General features: G+C 41.1%; 1 protein-coding gene across 2 annotated transcripts in view; it reads right to left on the bottom strand.

Moving 5' to 3' along the window:
- Positions 1 to 16,786, bottom strand: part of si:ch73-138n13.1 (uncharacterized protein KIAA1671) — a 28,301-nt gene that overhangs the window by 2,106 nt on the left and 9,409 nt on the right. For both annotated transcript variants that reach the window (XM_065963826.1, XM_065963823.1), the window contains exons 6-11: positions 16,470 to 16,595; positions 3,679 to 3,794; positions 1,246 to 1,411; positions 911 to 1,052; positions 560 to 693; positions 301 to 443 (exon numbers count right to left, since the gene is read on the bottom strand). In XM_065963826.1, coding sequence (XP_065819898.1) covers positions 301 to 443; positions 560 to 693; positions 911 to 1,052; positions 1,246 to 1,411; positions 3,679 to 3,794; positions 16,470 to 16,595 — 827 coding nt within the window. The remainder of the gene's footprint in view (positions 1 to 300; positions 444 to 559; positions 694 to 910; positions 1,053 to 1,245; positions 1,412 to 3,678; positions 3,795 to 16,469; positions 16,596 to 16,786) is intronic.

The raw sequence follows: 16,786 nt of genomic DNA, 5'->3' as shown, positions 1-16,786 counted from the left end.
TTCATGTATCCATTATATGGAACATTTATTCTCTAGGAAATTCTTCCTTTGAAAAAAAGTGGCTCTTTGTTTGGCTCAGTCTATGTGACAAATATTCCCCTGTGCAGAGGATTGTTGGTCAAAATACCCAAAAAGCATGCCAGCTTTCACACTAGAAAATGAAAAATATGTAATCAGACATTCTGGTATTATCGGCCCATTATATTTACCATACATTGTTTTAGAACATACTTTATCTTTTCTAGCATACAAAGGAGGTATGGACACTTAAAACAGTTCTCTGTAAACCATGATGCATACCCATTTTCTTTTCCACCAGGTGGGGGCAGTACCCGAGCCGCCCTGGGGAGGAATGGGGACTTCGGAGAGCGAGAAACCTGGGGAGGAGAAGGAGCAGGTCCATCTGTTTGATTGTCAGAGTCGCATCTTTTCCTCAGCTGGGCCTGAAGAAGGAGAGGGGCACATTAAGAAAGACTAAAATACAGTACTGTACAGCACAATGAGCTGCAACAACACTGATTAAAACACACATGTTTTGTGAAGAATCAGTTAGGCTCACCTTTAAAACTGAAGGGTCCATCCCAGGGAACATGGCGATCCTCTGAGGCTGAGAGGCGATGACAGAGGTGGCGTCAGCTCTTCTGGTCGGCTCCTCAGAGTCTGATTCCTCGTCTTTCACCTCCACCTTTGGCTCTGCCATAGGAGGACACACATTACTGTCATATGCCAAGATACATTGTCATCACTTTAGACAGATAATCGATGGGGTTTAGATACACCTTTTGTCCTCCATTTCTAAGATCATTACATTTAGACAGAATCTCTTTCAAACACTTCTTTGGTTTACACAGAACAAGAGCTCTTCTAAATATGAAGGGGTTGCCTGCCTCTTAACGGGTTCATTGCTAACCTGTGGAGTCTCGGTAAAGCCAGTCCTCTGCCGGTGCAGCACTCTGAGGGGACGTTCTGGTGGGACGTGACCGTGGGGCTCGTTTCTTCCCCAAGTGGGCTCTGGAGCGGAGAGCACTGGTGTCCAGCAGAGCGACTGGGGCCTGGAAATTCAAACATGCAGAGGCAAAAACACATCAGCCAAGATTTAAACATGAAGGTATAATTGAGGGCAGAAGTGACAATGCAGCCATTGTGCACATTTGTTTATAAACTGTGAAAAGAACCAGTTATTTAACAGTTTTGATGATGCAAAGTTGACAGAACTGAGCTGTGGTTCACTCAGCCGACACTTACATCTGGAAAGGAAAACGGCTGGCTCTCTGCAGAGGATGAAGGAGGGAGGCTGTCCACAGCGTCAGTATCATAGAGTGGGGAGGGATCTCCTGGTGTGTCGGGGGGCGTGGGCTTCCTTGGTGAAGGGCTTAGAGTGCTCTCTGAACTGGGCGTGGCTGGAGTGAGACTGAAAAAGAGGAAAGAGAGATTTGTGAACACCTCTTCAGAGTGTTGTTGTTGTAACCACAGCTTTAATCAGATCCTGAGTCATATATTCCTTAAGTTTTTGTTGAGACTGGGATGCCATGATTAACATGAGAAATAAACTACAAGATTCTTACAGTAACTATAACTGGATAAACAATTATTCCCATCCATTCTTATCAGTGTTAGTGAATTGTGTGATACTATTTTCTGACCACAGGGGGTCACTGACAGATTGTACTGTAACCTCAGAGCTGCAATCTGTCCATTTAGCCAGTTAGTTAAACTATTTATCACAATCAACACTTTACAAAAAGGTACTGAAAACTAGAGATGAACCAATCCACTTTTTTTCAGTTCCGATCCGATTCTGATACATATGTACAGATATTTTTTTTAATCTTAATTAATAGTGTTATTGTTGTTGGCATTATATGTGAGGCTACACAAAGCTGTAGTAAACCTGTCATTGCCTTGTCCTGGCTTCCCAAAAAAACAGGAAGCAGCAACAACTGTAAGGTTTTCAAATTAAATGTTTAAAACTTAAGTGTAAGAATTGTACTATTGATCACATAGAAGGAGCTGATCACAATTTGTGGGCACTTCTTGCAGTTCAGTCTGAATGCCTTCAAGGTGGGACTGTGTGAGTTGAGAAGGTTGAAAGTGCCCAAAAATCTTTCTTGATCTTTGTCAAGATATGTAAATATCGGACCAGAGTATCCGCTTGTCATTGACTTCAATTGTGCATTAGATCGGATCGGTCCCATCTCTACTAAAAACCACCAGTAGTCATAAATGTATCTGTTTACAACATCAGCTCTCTGTGGCGTAGAGGTATCACCATTTTTAGTCTGCGGATCCATGGGTACATGGAACAAAAAAAAAACAATGTTTGTTTACAGGATGTTTAATGCATGTTTGGATTTAGTCTTTTCAAACTGTTTTTAATCCTAACATTCATGTTAGTATTTAAATAATTCTGATGTACATACGTTTTATCAGTGCATCTACAATAGAAGTAGGTTGTCAGAATCTGAGATCTGAGGTCTGATCATTTAAACTGTACAACCATCTTAATGGGTCCCTGAAAACTTGCATCTGCATTTACAGCATTACATTTATAGTCTAATTTTCTGCACAACTTAATGTTTAAAATTGTTAAAATATATATATATTTCAAAATAATCTGATTATGTTTAATTAAAAAAACTATTAGTCATAGTAATAAGATATTTTGAATATGAATCTCTGCACCGTCACTGAAAGTCAGCTGTAGTTCCCCTGAAGATGGAGACGTTTAGACATTGCATGTGTTATTCATTATAAAAGGTAATTATCTGTTCTGTGCTGGGTCAAAACTCATTCATCCTGTAGTGCTGCTTTAACACTTTTGTTTCCAAAAAGACTCCTTTCTCTTTTCTACCAGTGAAGATGTCCTAAACTAACTGTACAGAGACAGGAACATGGTCACTCTGCTAGAGCTCAAGATATTCTAAAACACGTACAAAGGATAAAGATTACCTCATTCAATAATGTATAACAAAAATTTCCTGTTAGAGATTTGTCCTGTTGTGCCCTCTTACACTTTTTAAAAAAAGTTTAAAATTACAATCTACCGTAAAATCCGGAGAATAAGTCCCACCGGTAAACAAGAACCGGTCTGTTTTGGGAGTCTGACAGAGAGACGAGGTTTAAACTGTCTTCCTGCATGATGCTTTACATTGCGTCCACAACGTGAAGTATCTGTGCAGCTTTGTAGTGCCATCTGTTTTAGCCATGTGGAGTTTGCACTTCTACAGGCTACAGTGAGGAAGCTGAGCTCTGAGCCTACAGTGAAAGTTGTGAAGTACAGACCTAGTCGCATTGCCCACCTCCGCTTGTTTTTTGACTTCAATTGAGGAGTCTTTCAAACAAAAGAGCACTCCACCAGATTTATGTTCTGAACTATATACCACAGTTTTCTGTAGATGCATGATTATGACCTAATGAAGGAGAAAAGATGTTAAAAAAAAACCGCCATCCTGGTCTGCATCGCCATGTATCCCATCGCAACTTCTACCCACAAGAAATTGGGGGGATTTTCAATCCTGTCAGGTTGAGTGCAATGTGTGATGGTGGCCACAGCACTCAGGGTGAAGACGATATGTGTCATCATTTTATACTGGTATATTGGACACATCAGTATAGGACGCATCCAACCTTTTATATGAAAAATAGAGAAAAGTAAACACTTTGTGAATGAATATTTACCTGTCATCAGTGCGCAGTCCCGTCTCCCAGGTCCCATACTGACTGTCAGTCTCACGGACTGGTGTTTCTGAGTCAATCTCCTCCTCCTCACCATCGACGCTTTGCTTCTGCTGCTCCTAAACGCAACACAGAGAGATGAAATAGTTAGTGAATGAGGGGGAATACAGTTATTAAACAGGCTGGTAATAGAGGCCCCTCATTGACACTTTACATCTGAAATTCAAGATTTATAAGTATTGTGAAAAGACTGTTTATCTTTGGTGAACCAGGTTTAAATGTCATTGCTGGTGATATAAATTCAAACTGACAAGTACAGTGACCCATGATCTTGAACAGTATAATAAAGTAGAGAAAGTAGAGCTGCATCCTGTGGCTCTTGAGCAGCTGCAGTGCTACAACGAGACAAATAATGAAAGGTGAAGGGATGAGTTAATGGAGAGTGGGTACAAAGTAGGAGATGAGTTGGTGGGTGATGGAGTGTGTGTTTGCTGTCTACTGAACCATGCCTCTTTTAATGAGGCTGGTACAGAGGACATACTGTCTGAAAGCCACACAGGGCTAACAGAAGAACGCCTGCGCATGAACCGACAACCCTGGCTTATATAGAAAAAAAAAAAACAATAGAAAGTCCTTCTGTCCTCTGATGTTGCCTAAGGGGTGGACACAGAAATGTGATACACCTGGCTCTGTAATTGCCCAGGTTCACTAGTGACGTTGATATGAGCAGCGACATTAGATCACAGCTCTCATTCTCAGAGGTTTGTGAAAGCTGTCCTTGTTTTCTTTGTGCACATGAGAGCACAGACACAACAGTACAACAAAAGAGCCGGAAAGGGATCGTGAGCTTTTGAGGTTGAGTGTAAATTTGAATTGAAGGATCAAATCGTTGTTGGAGAGAGTGAGAAGAGCAAAAAAGTTCAGGATGTCATTCATCAGCAAAGCTTTTTCCTGAGAGGAAAAAAAGAGAACAGAGAAGAGAATGACATCCAACACTGTGCTCCCTGCATCTGACTAAGCCCTTGTTCTAAAGTTTATCCTCACCTCAAGGATTTACAGCGCTTACACTTTTCAACTTGACATCACAGGGTCACACCTCTTACCCTAAAATACACACACTTCAGAGCCCCCTTCAACGGACAGCAATGAACAACAAACCTCCAGCCTGAATCTGACTGTAGGTTTAACCTGCAGACACAAGAACCTGACACTCTACTCAGCTGGTGGGTTCTTACACAGACAGCTAATTGAGAAAAAGGAAATGTAATAATGTAATAATCACAGACCCTAGTTGAAATCAAATCATCGTTTTCTCTAAAAACTGTGAGACATTTTTTCAAAGCATCTCAAAGTCCAGGTGATGCCTTTAAATAAATGAATAATATGTTCAGTCAGTTGAAAACTCAAATATGTTTTCAGTTTAGTATTTAACAGAACAGAAGCCCATCCCCCCACGCCCAAAAAACCTAAAAAATCTCTATACTGAAAAACTGTGACTGTTGATAAATTATACCATGAATCAAAAATCAATCTAATACATCATGTTCTGTCAAATGAATCAAGAATTAGTCAACTAATTGTTGTAGCACTAAAGAACCTAACCAATAGAAACACAAGTTGAACCATTTACTTCAGTATGGAAACAAGAACTATATAAATAGCCATAATGATCCTTTCGTTCATAACATGTACAATGGATTGTGGCCAAGATGTAGATTGAATTATGTATTAGAGCTTCTTACAATGATAAAGGCCTTGGTATGCGTTTTAATCAGGGCTTATTGGATTTTCTTCCAGCAAGCATGCTTGAAAAGAACTATAGTGGGAAAAAGAGCTCTTGTGCTTACATTGTTTAAATAACCTGCGATAAAACATTGACATTTTTTTTCTATGCACACTAAAGGCTTTCTCTCCAAGTTAGTTCACACATTTTTTTTTTTTTTTTTAAATCCATTTTAGTTTACAGTTCCACTTCGCGAAGATAATCCATCCACCTGACCAGTGTGACATATCAACATGCTGACTCAACAGAATGATTTTAACACAGGTGGGCCTTAGGTAAGTCACAAGAGGAGACGACCCTACAATATGTCGGTTTTATCACACAACATAATGTCCGAGATGTGCAGCTGGCTGGTCTCATGTAAGCCTGAAGGGGAGGATGCCAAATGTGGAGGTCCTGTGCTGGCACAGTTACACACAGTCTGCAGTTGTACGGACAAAAGGATTCATTTATAAGTTGTAGACACAACACTGAAGACTTAGTATGGTAGTGAACTAAGCACCTAACTTACAGGCAACAACTCGAGTGGACATTCCTTGATGTGATGATAGTAGGATACTTGAAGGCAAGCTCAGATTATTTACAGGTTATTATCACGGAAGCTTGTAAAACCCAAACATAGTATTCAGGACTGCACCAGAAAGAATCATGGCGCTGTGAAATCCTCAGTTCAGTTCCAGATGGAGAGCTTGGTATTACTTCACATCTCTGTCTTCTTCCTGCCAGAGTAAACTGCTATCAAAATGCCAACAAATCTTATAAGCTGGCCTCATTCAGGGGATACAAATTCCTATCCTGTGTGCGTCGGCATCATTCAAACTTAAACACACCCAGAACACACCCTCACCTGATCAGCATACAGAGCAAACTCTAACTCTGCTGGAACATGTTGAAGAAAGGCGCCATTATACAGCAGCTTAAAGAAAAAGATTTAGGGAAGGTTAAAGAACAGCAGGGAGCTTTTAACAGCCTCCCTGCTGAACTTTTTCTGTGCTGTCTTTGAACACTGCTATGTCAGGCCGGTTTATAAGCCTTTAAAATAACAACAAATAAAAACAACAACAATCTTAAGGCATTAAAACTTTCAGACTAGTCTGCCAGCCACAGGTTAAGGCTGTGATATCAACAACACACTTGGAGAATATGGTCGATGAAGGAGGCCGAATGAAGCAACAGGTCCAGTCGCATTGATTTATAGCTGTCAGGAGGAAGCCTTTTCCCTAATAACATTAGCAATAGCCAGCTTGCTCAAGACAGGAAGGGTGTGTCTGAGGGAAACAACATAACAAAGAGCGGATGAATGGAAGGATAAAGGAGAGAAAGGGCTGATCACTAAGCAGAGCTGAGTGACAATCTGAGGAGGAAGTGGCTGGGACAAGGTCTTGGAAACTTCAACTTGATAACGCAAAGTTCCAAGAGTAACAAGCATAAATTGACCACACACACACACACACACACACACACACACACACACACACACACACACACACACACACACACACACACACACACACACACACACACACACACACACACACACACACACACACACACACACACACACACACACACACACACACACACACACACACACACACACACACACACACACACACACACACACACACACACACACACACACACACACACACACACACACACACACACACACACACACACACACACACACACACACGATGGTTTGCTGGAACCTCCACAGTTAAAGATAGGGCATCACATAGCAGAAGGGCTTTGCTATAACGCACCTAACATATGGTCTTACATCAGAGCTAACTACACAGACTGAGCTACTACTGCAGGTATAACAGTTTATTTATATGAACACAACATCCAAGTCACGAGCTTATAAACCAATTACAGAACTGTGGAAGAATGTGTACGCATCCAGGCTGGTGCTATGAGCTCATCCAGGTTATTGAAAATGGGATCTGACATGACCATCTCAAATACTGAGAGACTATTATAAGCCATAAAAACATATTCACTCATAACATTATAGTTGCAGCAAGTCACCACTCCCCATTCCCTACTCATCTGCTTCAATCAATCTGACCAGGCTGGAGTGGGAAAATATGCTCTGCGTGCACTCGTGTACACAGCAGTAATCAATATCAATATCCTGCACATATTCAAAACAACAGCTCCCACGAGCACTAATCTCATGTCAACAAATGGGTATGCTGGCCGCATGTCAGGGGGGGTTTAAAGATTAAGACGAACCCTTCCCGACGAACTCTGCTGGGCTACAAACCCAGCAGTGCTGTGTTATTCTTTCATTACATAAGTGGTTCATACAGACAACGGCTTACAAAGCAGCAAGTAAGAAAAGACAGAAAGAATGTAAAAAACCTGACTGGCATTAAGAAGTGAACTCAGACAGCACAGGACCTGACTTAAAAGATCAATTTATTTTCTTTGAGTCTTTTTAAAGGTATACTATGAAAAGTCAGTGTTACTGTGTAATTGTTGTTCTGGATCTAGATTTTTTACTATATCTTATTGATTTTTATTTAAATTCATGTACTATGTCATTGCATCACAGGTCCAGAATATGAAAGAAATGGCTCTGATTGGTTTAGCTTACAATGCTCTTTGAATGTTAAATCTTTATTGTCAGGAGTTATCAATGTTACAAATCAACATGTTTTCTGCAGGTCTTATATTAAAGATATTAAGATATATTAAGATATAAAAAAATATAGTTACTAAGTTTAAGATATAATACTTCTTAAATTACAGAATTTGGTGGTTTCCATGTGTTTACTTCTTGTTTTCATAACTCACGACACCAGGCAGGGCATTTTGCAGCCTAGTGGGCATGAAAAGTTAGCTGGTTATATTTTACCCACCTATAATAAGAAACAAACACCATGTCTGAGTGCAACATTATTTGAGATTGTGAGTGACCGTTGCATAGTACATGTCAATATAAATCTCTATAAAACTGGAATAGCTATAAGAGACTGAGATCTGAGTGAAAATTCAAGCAAGGACACTGGTGTGGCAACAGTTAACTCACAAGACAAAAGCAATTTCAAAATATCAAGATAAGAAAAGAAAAACTGCTCAGCTGGATTCCTGGTCTTGCTGTCACTTGGTTCCAGGCTCATGCAAAAAATACACAAATGATGTTCTCAAAACATTCATCACTTTTATCAGCCAAACACACCTCCTTGTTTCCATTATTCTGCAATGATGAAAACCAAAGCTCGAGTAACATCATGCAAAAAACAATTTTGTTATTGTGACTTTTCACCCCTACAGTTTAACAGTGTAATTCAACCTCTTGACAAATATTTAAACCCCAGTCAGAGTAAAGTCCCTCGTGTCTGTCCCTTCACTGGGACACTCTCTGTTTCACTTTTAGTTTTCTGTCAGGAAGCCAAGTCAAAAAGTGTTTACACACCTCTAAGGGGAGATTGTCTCAGCTCAACCTAAGTTACAGCTAAGTGGAAAAGAAAGTGGGGCTTTCTCTCTGGTTAAAATTGTATACCTAGGGTGCTGAATCACCTAGCGGTTATATGTTGCGCACCATGTACAGACACTATAGACCTCGTCGCAGGGGCCAGGGGTTCGAATCCAACTAGGCCTTTTGCTGCATTTCATCCCTCACTCTCTCCTCCTAACATTTCCAGCTCCAGCTGAAGGATATATAGGATCGGACAGCTGAAGAGTGACAGGATTTCTGGGGAAGAGAGAGAGGGGGGATGACATGCACCAAATTGTTGCTGATCTGGAGACGGATGAATGACCAGTGCGACGTAGGCTGCAGCCACTGAACATGAGGGGCCTGCTCTACCAACTAAACTAAACCAGCACCCCATCAGTATGATTTTGAAGATGTTACATGGAGGCTAAATGTAAACAAAAACCAAACACACAATGGTGGGGTGCACACACATATGAGGCCGATTAGAAAGTTCTGATAAGATAAAAACTGTATCTGTTAAAAAGGCAGGTAGTACACATTTCCCCCTCGTACTCAGAATCTTAATAGACAGAACCAGTCCACATTTCTACACCGTCCGTTCCCCTTAACCCATTTCCTTTCTACTCAAACTGTGGATCTAAACCAACCATTATAGCCCTCTTACTGTCATCCATCCACACTGGCCCAGTGAGGACCTCAATCACAGTTGGTGATGTCTAAACTAAGTAAGAGAACTAAGGCCTGGCACACACTAAAAGATTTTTAACATTTAACGTGACATTGGGGAATCTGACCTAAAATCGGCCCGATGATCTTGTAGTGTGTACCCCCCTTAACACAACTGACAGCCTCACATACACCATTAAAATAATATACCCCTTATGTTTAGGTGGTGCGACTCAGGAGGTGTGGCTTGGCAAATCAACAAACAGTAACCTATAGATAGGATCAACCTTACTGCAAGGTATCCCTTCATGGATTTCAAAACATGTCCTTTACATACCTGGTTAGATGGCAGGCTGGAGATGAGTGATAGGAAGGCCAATATTTAAGTATTTGTGTCCTTTGGGACTTAAGCAATACAAACACTATACTACAATACACAATTGCAAGCCAGTTTCTATTTCTGTTGTTAGCGCTTGAGTCTATTTTCAGAACTAAAATCACAAATGGTAGGGGACATGATGACTTGGAGAACCAGTATAACAACAGCTTTGCTAGACAAAGACAGAGACAAAGCAAGGTCTAAATTGTGCCAAGGACAAGATGGAAAACTGATGAAAGCAGAAAGAGATCGATGGAAAGCCCCAGGCAGACAGATGGATAAGTTCTTGACATGTTTGGCTGGATACCAAATAGTTGACGAAGGAGCAGCTGTTAGGACGGTGACATTACGGAAGCGTATGGACATCTCTGCAAAATGACTTGAATTCCATGTGTGCTTTATTTAACATGAACAGATGTTTAAGTTATGCTGCTGAGAATAAAGTCGCAGTAAACAACGACTACTGCTTATTTAAAGTCATGAACCACATAAGTGTCTGACCTTCTTGTGATTATGGTCTGTTGGTCGGTTTTAGCGGCAAAAGACGGTACCTGTGCTTCCCTGCTGTGTAATTGTAAGTTAAATGTTTGTGTTGTCTTACAGCAGTGGGAGTGTTGGGTGCGGTGCGTCTGCGTAAGGACAGACGTTGCTGGCTGCGCAGTGAGAACCTGCGGATAGACTCCCTGCTGCGGGAAGCCAGCGAGCGCAGGGAGTTGGTTCTCTTGAAGTCCCCGGTCCCGTCCTCTCCCCTAGCCGATAAGAGACTGAATGCCCCATGAAGGGAGCGCCGGACATTTCCCACCCATCCTGACACCTGCGATTGGGCCACTGACAGCTTGTCCCCAAGATACTCCATCACAAACAATTACTGGGAAGAACAGCTGAGTCAGAGTTGAGCCCGATCACTGAGCTGTGACTCTTATTATTCCAGTGACAGGGAACCATTAGAGTCTGGTGATGCTGAAGAGTTAGTGGTCCAGGAACAATGTCGTAGGTGTTTGCTGCGTTGCAATGCTGGGTCAATACTGCAGCAGTGATGAAGGTGACAGAGAGAACAACAACACAACTCAGCCAGTCTGATGTAGGGTTGTTTGTGTTGCTTCTGTTTACAGCACTGCAGCACAGATACAGGACAGAGTCTCTACTTCGTTTCTGAATGGCCCCGTCCGCAGTGCAATCCCACTGGAGCCGTCAGGACTCTTTTTCAAGTCATCACTGTCAAGGCTCCAGGCTGTCGGCATGAAGTGAATTGTGAAGCTTTCTTATGTCTATTTCGATGCACACAAGATACTCTCGCTATGAGATGCTTAGCACACCAAACCAAGTGGGCATATAAAGGTTATGTAAGGGCAGCACTGACTATTAGTAATGCAGGGCACTACTCACTTTGACAGCCTGAATAACTGCTGCGCTATCTACCAACAGGTTTCTCTGCCATGTTTCTCTGGCTTCAAGTGCATAAAGTACAAACAACTACTCAGGTACAGAAGTGAGAAGCTGTAATAACTAAATCGCATCCTCAACATGCCACTTAGGTTTGGCACAACATTCAATCATCTAGTTCCATCATAAAGATCTACACTGCGTGTAGTAATGCGCATATAAACTCTGACATTTGTGCAGATCAGGCTCAATTACAGCCAACTTGACAGATCTCAGAGAGCCGACGATGATATGTTTCCTCCAAAACAAGGACCAGGTTAAAAGTTAAACAATCTGTCCATCACAAAAGGCTCAATTCCTGTGTTGCCCGATACTGTGCTACCTTCCAGCAAAAAGCTGCGATGTGAAGTGGTGCAGGACAGCTCGTGTCAAAAGGAAAGCTGCTGTAATCGCTCGTATTCCATAAGGAAAACCAGAGTGCATCCAACGCTGTGTCGAATAAAGGAAACAGGAGAGTCCTGAAGTGTGGAGGTAAAAATCCAAAGGAGAAATCAGGAGCAGAGGGGAAATGTTTCTCCCCTCGCCTTTTCTGCAGGTACGGGCAGGTAAGAGAAAATGCGTCAGCAGCGCTGCTCTCTGCACTCAGCGCTGTAGGACTCTCCGTCAAGGAGAAACTGGGTGGAGAGAGGGAGTGTGGAGCGGAGGCAGAGAGTGAGAGAGGGAGAATGGGAGGTCCCTGACTCAGAGCAGGAGGGAGAGGGAGGGGAGGGTGATATATGTTCTGCGGTGCTCTGTCGCTCCAGCCTGATTCAGTTGCAGGGCAGGACTGTGAATTGACTGAGGCAGGACAGAGAAGCAGGGAAACAAATGTAGAACACAGGATAAGAAATAGCATGTAGCATACTTTGCTATTAAACGTCAGCACTGTTTAAAGCCAAAGGAGAACGCTTGAGGGAAAGTGGGGAAGACAGGGTTTGACATTATCAGATAGGTATGAGCACAAGTACAGGATCATTTTCAGGACTAAAAATAGATTGATTGGACATGCATGAGGAAGACAGGAGTGGCTCGGAAAAAGAAATGCAATCATACAATCATTAGCCAGTTTCTCAGCAATGAGCCCAAAGCAAGAATCACAACAGTGGAGTGAATGTTTGTTTAAAAATGGCTCAGAGCCAGACTCATGCAAACAACAGAGTAGACTGAAAACACAACTTCCTGATACACATGAACAAGTCAAACAGTAAGAGCCTGGATAAAGCCACAGTAGGCAACTCCAAAGTTTAGAGACATAATCTGAAAGCAATCTGAAACAGAGAGGCTCAAAAAAAGCTGAAACCCTGCCCACATATGCCCCCTACAGGTTATTTGATTATCTTTTCTTTGAAGTGCTGCAATAAAAGGAAATCCACTGTGCAGGTCTTAGTTTTCAATTGAACACAAACTGACCGCTCTCATGTACTGCTCAGCCTGAACATGGCTGCCTCTTTAACATAAATGACATCACCATACTCAGATAAAACATGTTGAAATTGAAGTACTGAGTTAGAGAGTTTTTTTTTTTCATATAGTAAGTAGGAATTGTTTACCATTACTTACTTCTTGTACTATTACTTACTTATATATTCAGGTACATTTATTATAATAATCCTTAAAGTAAATACTGAAAAGATCTGTGAATTAATTGATAAATCAAACAGACAATAACTAAAAGAGTTATGCAAATTAAAATAAAAAAACAATTGCTAATAACTTAGACTGCAGTATAATGACAACAACAGCAGTACAATTACTCCACTAATAAATTTAAAAACAAACAGTTACATATAAAAAAAAAAACCTTTCTGCAATTGTTTAATTTAAAGGACTAACATATATAATAATTACTGAATTAAATCTTACTGTATCATCAGACATTAAGGACACATGCTATGTTGAAGTGCTGGCTACTCTGTCCTCCTAAGTTTAGATTCCGTTCCTGATTGGTCTGTTTTTGTTTTGACCAGAGAAGGTAAAAGCAGTTTTAATGCCCCCCACACGGCCGTTTTGGACGCCCCTCGGTTTGCCAGATATGACACCAGTTATCACGGCAAACAAAAAGGTGTTGTAGCGATGGAAGCTGCCAAGCGAGGTGGTACAGATATAACTGATTCTACCCAATCTAAAAAGCCTCTGCATGTTTCTAATATTGAGAAGTTAAAATGCAGATAGGTTTCAAGACCAGTGCCAAGGTGGCTAAACAATGAAGCCTCCCTGTATGTGGCGTGGCAACACGCATGTGCATCGACTCTAAGGAGTAGGAGGCGGGGGGAGACAGCTCTCTCCAGTGTTTTGAATTTGGACGGCATTCCCAATTTAAAACACTACTTGTCACAGTTATATATTGCTCCTTTTAAATGTGAAACATTTTCTTGGCAAGCAATTTAAATGAAATAATATCTATGTCTTTTATAATAGTATAAAACAAAATGAACAATATGTTTTTATGTGGTAGGGGACAGTAAATTAAGAGTCTCTGGGATTCTATTGTTGGATAGACAAAAGATTTGTAATGAAAATAATGGTATACATGCCTACTCAATATAAATGTCTCTTTAGCCAGCTTATCATCACATTTCCCTTCTAACACACATTGTAATCCTAGATGAGAGATGTCGAAAGAAGATGAGTAACCTCCTCTGATTTCAATAAAAGGATTAAATTAAATAAATCAAGAATCTCAGACAAAATATAGATTTATTTCCCAGATGTATCTAATCACTGCTCTCAATTTCCCTAATATTTCTACTCCCAATACTAAACATCCTCTGCTGGGAAGTGACTCATGGCCGCTCCGCTCATCACTTCCCCTCCTCTGCTGACATCACCAATCTGTGTGCAGCCACAGCAAGAAACTCAAACAGCACTCACACAAAGACCACAACAAATGATGTAGCAAACTCTCTGTAGCAGTACAGTATACTTTGTATAAGTCCTAATGTTACGTTTGTTTTAAGAGGATGTTTACATCTTACAGATATATTGATAACAGAATTGTCCTGTCACTTACCCAGATGCCGTGTTGAGTGAGGCAGCATGACCAAAAGTACAACACAGCTCTCAGCACGCTGCCCATCTCTGCTCTGCCCCACTCACCAGTGTAAGACTAACAACACGACTATGACCTCATCTGTGCAAGTCTCAAGATGCTTCCAACCAATAAATACAATGTAAGGAGATAATAATATATTCCATCTCTGCTACCACTGGTGGATAAGCTTTCTTATTAGTCTCATAGCAATCTGATTGAACCACATGAATGTTTTTGCTCATCATGAACACATCCATTTTAACTGATATTGAAACCGTGCTTCTATATAAAAGTCCTCAGCAGAGCAGTTACGTGGATGTCTGTATACAATAAAAAACGCAGTCACATCTACATCCATACGTCTAAGGACGTGGTTATAAGTGCAATGCAAACCATTCAGAGTATTTTGTTACTTTAAATGAAAAAATGAAACATTATCACTTTGCTGAGGTTGTCCTATACAAGCATAAGTTATTTTCTAATGCAAAGAGTCTGCCTGCTGTTTTTTCTATCAGTTAAAGGTATCAATCACTCTAAATCTTTCAAATATCAATAAATGCACTTTTGGTCAGAGTGCTGTAAATTGCTTCTTCTGGCACAGACCTGCTGGCAGCAGTGACAGGCATTAAAACAGACAGGCATTAAAACCACTTCATAATAAATAGCCAATATTGTCGCTGATGGTCTTGTTTGCTTCTGTACGTTAAGTGGAGGCATCGGTATGAATTTCACTGTTTCATAACCAGATAAAAACTCCTTACAGGAGCTTTAGGTACAATGTTTTCACCATGTGGAATTCTGGCACCCACATGACCCGTTCTACCGATTGACTAGTTCAAGTCCCACAAGCTTAAAGGTGCTTGTACTCTCAACAGCATTGGAAAAGAGGGAATGTTATTTTTAGAATAAATAAAGGTCTGAAATTAAATAAAATGTGACCATGGCTCAAATCAAGCTGATCTTTTCCAACACGCAGTGCTCTCTTTTCTGTAAACATCACGTTGCCCACACTGGAATTCATTGTTATTCTTGTTTTGGATTTAACTTATAATTAGCAGCAGTTCTGCCACATTTCAATGCAGCACAGCAGTTTTTTTTCAGAATGTTCTCCCTATAATGACTTTATATCAATTACTTAAAGAGAAAAAAAAGCACTGACAGCAACCAGGAAACACTCAGACAATCCCACATTTAAACACAGCCACTAGGTGGTGGTAGTGATCTTAAACATTTGGTGACTTAATCCAAGCTCCGTCACAGCAAGCATTTAGCAATTATGAAACACAACATACTGAGCTTTTGTGTTTATAGTGCGTGACATCGACCTGTGCCTACAATTACAGTCTCAATGACAAAACAACAGTCTGGACCCAACCATACAGGTGTGATCAACACTGTACAGGCATGACTATATGTTGTGTGTGCAATTGCGAATAAGTAGAAACATTTTTTTTTTCAAGTTTGTAATAAACGGCTGAACAAATCAGCTCAGAGGAATATAGGTATACAAATACTACCAGTCTGCTCTGCTCAGATTACATGATCATAAAAGTTAATTTAACTCCACAACTTGTCCTCGGCCATGCTCTGAGGCTTCTGATAAATGAGCAAATAAACACTTACTCATTAACCAATTGACTAATCCAATCCTGAATTACAGGCCTGAGAAGGTTGTTTGGTGGCCACACTTATTTAGCACCTGACGTGGGATGGGTGGAGGTGAGTCTAGGGAGCGTGCCATAAATATCAGTCACCAAATCTTTACTACAGCAGCACATTAGCGTGGAGCTGCCAACGTTCAGTCAACTGACTGCATTCCACTTCTAACAACTGTCTCTTAAAGACACACATTATATTAGTGACAGCGTGCACACAGTTTCCCCTCCTTGTCTCCACTGAGCAGTGTGAGAAACAGTTCACATAAATACAATGATGAGTATGCTGAAACGCTCACAGCCAAATATCAAACTGGGTCAAATACTCAGGCAGCAGTTTTAAATCTCATCAGTTTAAATCTTTCCTGATGTTGGTGTAGTAGAGTTCGAGCTGTGGCTTGACTCACCAGGCTGTGGCGGTCCTGCTCCCTGTGGGCGCTGCGACTCCTCATCCTAGACAGGCTTCCCTCCAGAGCACTGCTGGAGGGGGCTGATCGCCGGGACACGCTGCGAGACCTCATCCTGTTCAGCTCCTGAAAACAAACAAGGGATCATGGTAAACTCCTCATCTGGATCACTTCATACAAATCTCCTCTGGCAGCTGTTTACAACCATTTTGGAGGCTGCAGCAAATCTGTGAACCTACGACAAACAGCCATGTGCCACATGATGATCATGATTGACCCGATTAGACTTCATATTTCTCGTCTGCCAATTTGATTTA

Source organism: Labrus bergylta, chromosome 2, assembly GCF_963930695.1.
Source record: "Labrus bergylta chromosome 2, fLabBer1.1, whole genome shotgun sequence".
NCBI classification, from domain to species: Eukaryota; Metazoa; Chordata; class Actinopteri; order Labriformes; family Labridae; genus Labrus; species Labrus bergylta.
This window is presented reverse-complemented; position numbering and strand designations above follow the sequence as displayed.